At 34.1% G+C, this 10,544-nt stretch overlaps 1 protein-coding gene across 1 annotated transcript; it reads right to left on the bottom strand.

Moving 5' to 3' along the window:
- Positions 1-6,953: 6,953 nt before the first annotated feature.
- LOC130671051 (uncharacterized) lies at positions 6,954-9,713 on the bottom strand. The gene has a single exon (XM_057474736.1). The coding sequence runs from the start codon at positions 9,711-9,713 to the stop codon at positions 6,954-6,956; it is 2,760 nt and encodes a 919-aa protein (XP_057330719.1).
- Positions 9,714-10,544: the final 831 nt, after the last annotated feature.

The raw sequence follows: 10,544 nt of genomic DNA, 5'->3' as shown, positions 1-10,544 counted from the left end.
ATCAGAGAAGGTAGTTTTGGCTCGGGTGATTCCGACTTTGGATTCAAAACTTCGGGTCTTGTCGTCTCAGTGGCGTCGCTCATTCCTCAACAAGTCGGCGGCCAACCATCACGTCTCTCGTCCGCTCCTTTTATTGAATTCTTTTATTCAATTTATTCGAGCCATTTGAGAATAATTTTATATTCTAAAGTTTCACAAAGTGATCTTTGTCACTGGCTTACAACAATTTTTTAAAAATAATTACTATTTATAACCTAAAATATGTCATTTATATTCGGGTTGCTCGGTGCTGGCCAATGACTTTTTTTTTCATATTATCGTCGGGTAATTACTCAATATTTCGATTTTATTTTATTATTTAAATAATTATTTCGATAAATCAACTTAAATTATTTAATTAGCTATCAATTTTAATTAATTAAATATCTGAATTCTAGAGTAATGATCTAGCTACTGCTGGAGTATTTATTTAATGGAATTTAATTATGTTCCAGGTCTGGAGAGCTGAAATAATTTGAAAATGTTGGCTGGAAATGAAGATGCATGAATCCGATGGTTGAAAAAAATTTGCTGGGCAAAAAAAAAAGATGGCCGCTCGGGAGAAAAATTTGAAACTGAAGATTTGTACGGCAGCGCCATAGTTTGAGAAGCCACCGTTGGCGTCGTGCGCAAGCGTTTGTTCAAACAGGCGGGTACCCGGCAATTCTCACAACTGTCATGGCTGCCAGCAAACACTTGTCGGGTAAGCTTCGTTAGTTTATCCATTTTATTTTATAATTAGTTTTCTAAAGTTTGAAAAAATAATTTGAGGTAATGAATATAGCTCGGTTCTGGCAAATGACTCGAATTAATTTTTGTTAACAACATTAAAGTCGATAATGGAAATAATTATTCAGCACCAGTTTTTTTTTTTTTTTTTTTTTTTTTTCAACAAAATGATTATATTCACCAAAAAGAGTCATTAGAAAATATTAATTCGGATAATTAAATGCAATTCACTCAATTAATCACATATTTAAAATTATTTTGCAGCACTGGGGCTATCTATGATTCTATTTTTTGGAGATCGAGACGAAAGACTCTGATGATCAAGCTTCAAATACTGGAAACAAAAAAATTAATTCTAAAAATATATGAGCATAGTCTTATTTTATAAAACTCGATATCAACACTGTGTGACTACAAGCAAGTTGGATCCAAGAAAAAGATGACAATTTTGTAAACCAACATGTCTTGGTAAGCTTCTGTCATTTAATTATTTTTTAATATTTAACATCAAGCTAAATAGTACAATCCATTATTTACTGATAATTTCGTGCGCATTGTTTCAGTAGTTCTCTACATACTTTTGCCCAGATGCGAATTCAGCAGTTTCAAGACGAAGAAGAAGACAGTGAAGTTATCAGGATATTCCTGATATTCATCCATTCTGTTGGGCTGCTTTTGGTTGCAGACAGCAGAGAATTACATCCGCCGAGGTAATTTTCCGGCATTTTCTGAAATAATTTATATGAAAATAATCTCTCATTGTTTAATAAATTTTTTATTTATTTATTTACTTTTTTTTCAGAAATTGAAAGAAATGTCTGCTGGTCTGAATATTTCTCGGCGTGGTGAGTGATTATCTGCATGATAATTTTTTTTATTGATTAATAATTATTTTTAATGATTTCTTTTGACTCGAGTCGAAGTTGTGTGTGCTTATTTTTTCTAAATCAAATTCAATTTCAAATTTATTTTATGAAAACTTGATCTCTCAGCATAATTATGGGCAATGTTACATTTTGAATATACCGAAAGACTTTAGAATTTTTTAATAGGCAGGAAAACAGAGCTTTAGAATATTTCGTAGGCAGGAATACTTCGGTATTTATTTTTGTAATAAATCTGGTAGAAAGCGTTATGAAAAATCGACATACTGCTGTTTTACTTGCGGCTTTTACAGCAAACTTCCATTGAAAGATCTGTTTGAGCTATCCAAGCTCGTATTACGAATTCCAGTTTTAATTAAAGTACTTTTTGCTTTACATGTCCTTTAATACAAAAAATAGGTATATATCTACACCATCAACGAGAGTCGAATGACCTGTAATTATGGCGAAAATTCACACCAACTGATCCATCGCCGCTGTTTGAGTTCAGATCATTGAAAAAATTTCTGGTATGTATTTTCTTGTTCCGAAATTAAAAGAAAGGTAATTTATCGGATGAAAATCTGTGATAATCATTCTTTTATATATATTTTACAGCTTCTTATTGTATATAAATTAAAGAAGATTAGAGGACTGACATTATTTGTAAACATTGATTGAAGATGAAGATAAAGAATTTTGACAATTAATCCTGAACTGTCGGAGCTATGGAAAGTCTTTAAGGTGAGAAAATTCAAGTTTTTACAATTATAAACAAGCTTCGAAGTTGACAAAATTATCGTTGTCTTCGTGGCCATACTAATCTGAAAAAAGCAAAAAAAATTCATGGTGCTCTTTATTAAATCTTTTGTTAAAACTTTTTCAGTCATTGCAAAGAAATCAATCAGTTGGTTGTGTAAATATTAGAGTGGGCTGTTAAATATGATAAATAAGAGCAGAGATTTTATTCAATGTACACAAAATGCATCCTGACACTCTAAAACCAAGTGTGTAGTCGAAATTAACACACTTGCCAAATAACATTGAGACGCCATAAGCATTCTATAGATTTTTAACACACCGTGAAACGTGTTTTAAGTGACTACAAAAAACTATAGTTTTGTGTATGGTTTTAAACATAGAACACAGTCAATATGTGTTAAAACAATACACTTGTAACACATTTGGTTTTAGAGTGGAGTCGCTGTTTCCGGTTGCTGGAAGCAGAAAAATACGTCCGCCGAGGTAAATTATTTTAATTATCAATGAAACCAAATAATTTATATAAAAACATGTACTCTAATTGATCAACAAATTTATTAATCGAGTTGATTTTTTTTTTTTTTACAGAAATTGAAAGAATTGTCTGCTGCTCTGGATGTTTCTCGGTGTGGTGAGTGATTTTTAGCATGAGATATTTTTCTTTATTTATCGAATATTATTATTACTGTTGATTGCCTTCGAACTCGAGTTAAAAGAGTTACCTCTGATGTATTTATTCTAATTTCTAAGAATCATTCAAAATTATTTTTTTTAAAAGCTATTGAGATATTGAACCGTTTGATGTTATCGTTTTCTGACAAAAATTCAGATCATTCCGATCCTGTAATCAGTCAATTAGTTTAGAGAATCGCCGCCCTCCCCAAACTCTTATACGTATATATATATATATATATATATATATATATATATATATATATATATATATATATATATATATATATATATATATATATATATATATATATATTATTGCGTTAGTGCACACTAAGTGCATTCATATAATTTTTTTATATCGGTATATTTTCAAAATGATATATTTTTTTAACATCACAATATCCCATTTATTTGGTGTTTTTGTTTTTTGATTGCAGTATTTTTTTAAAAAATATTATGTTTTATGCAGTAAAGGATAAATGTTGATCGTAGATTTGGCGCGACCTTTCCTGTTTAGAAAATAATATAGATTCCAATAGATTCTCATACTTTCCTATAGAGATTTTATAAGAATGAATTTCTATGAGAAGTGCTACAGTTAAATATAGAGCCTTATACATACGGCTATAAGAATCTATTGGATTTTTTAAGCAGGGTAAAAACAGAAAGTCTGTTTTTGATGGGACATTACTTGACACCAAAACTATTCGAGTCACTAAAAAAATTATTATGAACTAATGACAATTAATGTTATCATTGAAATCGGTTTTAGAGAGATTTGGGAATTTTTAACTTCCCGCTAAGAAAATTGAAAATTTTCAGAAGAAAGAAAAGTTATTGGTTTCGGTCCGATTTTCGAAAACTAAATTTCTAACAGATCTTGACGTTTCGACGTTCTAGGAAGTTATTATGACTAATTTCAAGATGATGTCCGAGTGTATGTATGTGTGTAAATTTTCTATAACTTTTGGACGGAAAAACCGATTTTGATCTCCAAAGTGGCATTTGACGCGGCTTGTTAATTCCTACAAGCTGAGAAAAATTGAGCTCAATCGGTCAGGTGTGTTTGGAGATATTCCAAAAATAAAATTTTTTCAAAAATATTTTTTGTTGGATAACTTGTAATGTGCTCGATGGATTAATTCTAAAATCTAATCAGCTCTAAAACTTTATAAGCTGCGTCGAATGTCACCTCAACCATCAAATTCGGTTTATTCGTTTAAGAAAAACCGTTGTCGAATTCAAAAAAAATTTTTTTATATAGTTTTTTTGAAATTTCTCAAAAACGACTCGATAAATCAATTCCACAATCTGTTTAGCTCTACAACTTGATAAAACGCGTCGATTGCCACCTCAAACGTATCAATCGGTCAATTCTTTTGAGAGATATCGTTGGAGAAAAATGGTAATAAACATTTTTTTTCAAAAACAACGGCATAGAAAAGTATTTTCGAGCTCAAAGAGCTTGAAAATGTATTCACAATGATATTTTAAATGGTCGAGGAGCTCGAAAATAACGGGAAGTTTTAGGGCTGGTCCGCAGGGTCAACCGATAGACCGATTTCTTTTTTTAATTTTCAAACCATCCCGGGAAAAAATGATCAGACCTGATCAGACATGAACAGGCATGAGTCTTCAGGCCTGATCAGACATGAAAAATGACCATGCCTGACCAGGCCTGATCAGGCATGTTCAGGTCTGATCAGGTATGTTCATGTCTGTTCATGCCTGTTCATGCCCATCCGGGTAAAAAAATTATATATAAAAAATGGCCCTATATAATTATATCTAATTATGTATAACTATATTCAATTATACATGTATATAATTATTGCTATAAAAATAAAAAAAATAAAATATTCGGGCGTGTGCAGGATTTGAACCGTGGACCTTGCGCCCGCAAGTGTAACTCGCTACCCACTGACCTAAGAGATTTAGTTGAAAAGTAAGTTTCGTATGAACTTCAAGTAATAAAAATCTTATACGTGATAGATTCTTGGTCAACAAAATTTTAGATCTATGAGCAGACATGAACAGCCATGAACAGACATGAACATATATGACCAGGCATCAACAGGCATGGACAGGTATGATTAGGCCTGAGCGTATTTAACGCTTCAGACATGAACAGGCATGAACAGACATGACCAGGCATGGACAGGTATGAACAGGCATGATCAGACCTGACTGTATTTAACGCTTCAGACATGAACAGGCATGATCAGGCCTGAGTGTATTCAACGCTTCAGACATGAACAGACATGAACAGGCATGGACAGGTATGATCAGGCCTGATCATGTCTAATTTCAGGCCTAATCATACATGAACAGGCATGATCAGGTCTAATTTCAGGCCTGATCATACATGAACAGGCATGGTCAAGTCTGATCATTTTTTCCCAGGATCATGGCGCATGTAAATTCGCAACGCAGTTAGTGCTAGAGATATGTTTGGATTACTGGTAGATTTTGCTACGAATCATAAAATTTCATAGCGAAAAAATATAAATATCTAATTTTGTCCATAGTAATAATAATATTTTTTTAAAATAAACACAAAATAACGGCAAGGGCAATAGTCACTTTTGTGTCATTATCAATATGTATACTTATTAGCTGGGTTAATCGAAAACCAAAAGTAATGGAAGAGACGATTAATTTGATATAAATTATTAATAGTTACGATAAGAATAGAAATAATAATATTTGAATACAGTTAAATTGGTTTTATTAATCAACATAATTTATAGTGATTATTAATGTATTATTCTTTCTTCGTCAATTAAAGCATTGCCGTAAATGTATCAATAGTGAGTGCACACTTCAATTATTTTTTGTAATATTATTAATGTTTTTGTTACAATTTCAGTGATTTGTCATGACGACGTATATTTTAACCGTGTTTCTATATGGTGATTTGAAACGAAACCCAATACAGTTTCTAATTACAATACAAATTGGCAGAAATTATGATTATATTTGCGTTACACGGAGAGAAAAATATCGCCAGAATGACTATCCAATGTATCTTCAAATGACGTATCGTCAGAATAACGATTCGTATACCTAATTTAGAAATACTCTCACATTAATTTAATAATCTATAGTATCGTTAAAATAAAGAGACGTATTTGGGTTAGGGTAAGTATTCGTTTGTTTAATTTAACAATACGACGAATAGCTTTTGTAACGATATGTAGTTTCGTTGATATAGGTATCTGTATCGCCAGCGTAAGGATCCGTATAGCTAAATTGGCTGTACGTATCGTCGTTCTCGGTTGCCGGATGCCTAAATACAGAGTTTGCGCAATAGTCATGTCAGCGATTCATAAAATGCCTAAAATAAGGATACAGATCGTCATTTTGACGATTCACTGTAAGGATACTCTGTATAGCTGAATTGGCTATACAACGTATCGTTAAGTAAGATGACTATACAGCGTATAGCCAGAATAGCGATACGTATACTTAATCTGGCGATATTTTTCTCTCCGTGTATAAATCTAAAATTATCAATATAATTTATAACCGTGACGAACCATGTTCAGAATAAAATAACATAATAATTTTTAAATGAAAGTTAATTGTTCTAATAGATCAAGATGTTTAATAATATTGAGCGACAAATGACTTTTTTCTGGATTTTTAGATGTACAAACTAATTCCTTGCAGCAGAAATTTTTTTCATTTTCAGTAGATTCGTATAGCAGAGCAGTGAACTATAGATTTTCGCAACATTGTACGTTTATGTTCGGAATATACTCTTATCCTGAATTATAATTGCGATGAAAATAAGTGACATTATTTAAATAAGTGAAAAGTATAAGCAGAAGAGTTAAGAATATATTGCCGTGAAAGAAATTCGCGATAACTCCCAGTGTAGGATTAAGAATCCATATACTTACTTCCATCATTTTTAGCTGTTTCGGTACGAAGCATGTCAGTTTTGACAGACTTCTCGAGTTCAACAAGCTTCTCGGAGTCTTTTTCAGCTGCGCTCGCGAGTTCATTTGCTATCTTCTTTATGTCAGTAAACTCGCTTGATATGAGTAATTCCAATTTGCGGGCATTTGTTGCAGCACGATCGACAAATTTTTTCCCTGATCTGAATCTGCCAGCATCCGCACGCGCACTCAATGCTAAATTCGATGCCATATCAGCTTGCCACGAGGCTTGTTCAGTCATACTCTTACCCCAATAATTTTTAGCTTCAAGAGCGGCGGTTTCGGCTTGTTGAGCGTGCTCGGCTATGTTCACAGCAGATTTCTTAGCGCGGGAAAAGAAATCGCCTGCATTCTTACGTTGGATAGCTACTTTAACAGCAGAACGGAGTAGAGGTACTGCCGCCTTAGCTTTCTCGGCGGCAGATTTGCTTGTTGAGACGGATTTTTCTTTAAGGTTTATCGTTTGAATCGCGTTGTTAACTTTGACGGCATTGGCATCGGCTTTTGTCTTGATCGATTTCAAATCCTCGTCTGTTGCGAAATCGGCGGGAACTTCCGCAATATCTACAGAATTTATGGAATTCTTATCTTTAGTAAAGTTTTGAGCTGCCTCAATTGCAGCTCTCGCGAGACTATCCGCTTCCTGAGCTTTGTTCTCAACAAGGTCTAGTTCGCCTGGTTCCAGTAGAGACGTAGCAGATTTAATTATTTCCGATGCTGATTTGGATTGATCTTCTGCCTGATTAGCATTGGACAGAACTGCGCCAGCTTTCTTAAGTTCGATAGCTACTTTCGCAGCAGAACGGAGTAAAGGTACTGCCGCCTTAGCTTTCTCGGCAGCAGATTTGCTTGTTGAGACTGATTCTTTTTTAAGGTTTATCGTTTCAATCGCGTTGTTAACTTCGACGGCATTGGCATCGGCTTTTTTCTTGATCGATTTCAAATCCTCGTCTGTTGCGAAATCGGCGGGAACTTCCGCAATATCTACAGAATTTATGGAATTCTTATCTTTAGTAAAGTTTTGAGCTGCCTCAATTGCAGCTCTCGCGAGACTATCCGCTTCCTGAGCTTTGTTCTCAACAAGGTCTAGTTCGCCTTGTTTCAGTAGAGACGTAGCAGATTCAATTATTTTCGATGCTAATTTGGATTGATCTTCTGCCTGATTAGCATTGGACAGAACTGCGCCAGCTTTCTTAAGTTCGATAGCTACTTTCGCAGCAGAACGGAGTAAAGGTACTGCCGCCTTAGCTTTCTCGGCAGCAGATTTGCTTGTTGAGACTGATTCTTTTTTAAGGTTTATCGTTTCAATCGCGTTGTTAACTTTGACGGCATTGGCATCGGCTTTTGTCTTGATCGATTTCAAATCACTGTCTGTTGCGAAATCGGCGGGAACTTCAGCAATGTCTACAGAATTTATGGAATTCTTATCTTTATTAAAGTTTTGAGCTGCCTCAATTGCAGCTCTCGCGGGACTAACCGCTTCCTGCGCTTTGTTCTCAACAAGGTCTAGTTCGCCTTGTTCCAGTAGAGACGTAGCAGATTCAATTATTTTCGATGCTGATTTAGATTGATCTTCTGCCTGATTAGCATTGGACAGAACTGCATTAGCTTTCTTAAGTTCGATAGCTACTTTCGCAGCAGAACGGAGTAAAGGTACTGCCGCCTTAGCTTTCTCGGCAGCAGATTTGCTTGTTGAGACGGATGCTTCTTTAAGATTTATCGTTTTAATCGCGTTGTTAACTTCGACGGCATTGTCATCGGCTTTTGACTTGATCGATTTCAAATCCTCGTCTGTTGCGAAATCGGCGGGAACTTCCGCAATATCTACAGAATTTATGGAATTCTTATCTTTAGTAAAGTTTTGAGCTGCCTCAATTGCAGCTCTCGCGAGACTATCTGCTTCCTGAGCTTTGTTCTCAACAAGGTCTAGTTCGCCTGATTCCAGTAGAGACGTAGCAGATTTAATTATTTCCGATGCTGATTTGGATTGATCTTCTGCCTGATTAGCATTGGACAGAACTGTATCAGCTTTCTTAAGTTCGATAGCTACTTTCGCAGCAGAACGGAGTAAAGGTACTGCCGCCTTAGCTTTCTCGGCAGCAGATTTGCTTGTTGAGACGGATGCTTCTTTAAGATTTATCGTTTTAATCGCGTTGTTAACTTCGACGGCATTGTCATCGGCTTTTGACTTGATCGATTTCAAATCACTGTCTGTTGCGAAATCGGCGGGAATTTCATCAATAACCACAGAATTTATGGAATTTTTTTCGCTAATGAAAGCTTGAGCTGCGGTTATTGCATCATCTGCGGGACCAAGCGCGTTATCAAGTTCTTTTTCAACGAGATCTAGTTTACCTTTTTCTAGTAGAGATACAGCAGAGTTAATTTTCTCTAATGCAGTTTGGGCTTTTGTCTGTGCCTCTGTCGCATACATTTCAGCTTTAGCCAGAAGTTTGCTAGCTTTTATTCGCATAGCCGCTGCATTAGCAGCATTTTCAATAAGGTATGATCTTATTTGAGCTGTTTTGATGTCTGATTGATCGGACTCGATAGTAGACTTTTCTTCAATTTCGCTGATTTTTAATGAGCTATATTTTTCCGATTTTTTGTTTTCATTTAAGTTGTTAGCGCCAGTAAATATTTTCGTTTCCGGATTACATGGTTCTTGAATTTCATTTTCGCTCTTGTCTGGACAATTCATTGTTTTTTTATTTTTTTGGTTAACATTTATCTTACATTTACTATTTCTAGCTTTGGAATGAGTTCGAAGGATATCGATAATCAGAGCTATTACAATTGTTAAATAAACTATTGCGTTAAACCATACCATTACCCTTAGAAAATCCATTTTATATAACTTTTTAGTTTTATCTTAGCTATTCTTTAGTTTATGAAAATATATTTTCTTTTCTTCTAATAAATAACAAATTATTATTATTTTTTTTTCTTTTCACAATAAGAGTTGTGTTTATAAAAAACCCATTTTTTTAGAACATCAAACCTAAACTTATTTAATGTTATTTTTCCTATTTTTTTTATCAGATCGCTCTTAATAATAAAGGGTATTTTAAATGCAATCAATCCTCGTTAGAATTTTTGAACTTTTAATTTTTTTAAATCAAACAACTCACGGCACGGCTTTCTTCCAGCTCAAGTATTGCCTAAGTATGCACGCAATAACGTTTTCGACCTTCCAAAACCAAAAACGGCGAGTGGTTTTATAATAAACTTGCCCTGATTAAGAAAAATGATTTAATCCATGCTAAGTGTATATCTATATATTAGTCGATTCAAATTGTTTTAAATCATTTCAAATCATTCTTCTTAATCAGGGTGCATTGTCATCTATTTTCAAAATTTTTTTTTCTAAATAACTTTACTGATACTGTTTAGGATTCGAACACCAGATGTCGGCCACTTCGTTCTTTTTATTCTGATGTATGTTTTACCTCATGTCCATAAATAGGTGCTTGTATTTCCTGGTATTCTGCTATCGATAATATCGTTTTCTATCATTTCATCCTCTAAATCT

Source organism: Microplitis mediator, chromosome 7 (genome assembly GCF_029852145.1).
Source record: "Microplitis mediator isolate UGA2020A chromosome 7, iyMicMedi2.1, whole genome shotgun sequence".
Classification (NCBI taxonomy): Eukaryota; Metazoa; Arthropoda; class Insecta; order Hymenoptera; family Braconidae; genus Microplitis; species Microplitis mediator.
The sequence above is the reverse complement of the archived record's forward strand: the minus strand, read 5'-3'. Positions and strand labels throughout refer to the sequence as shown.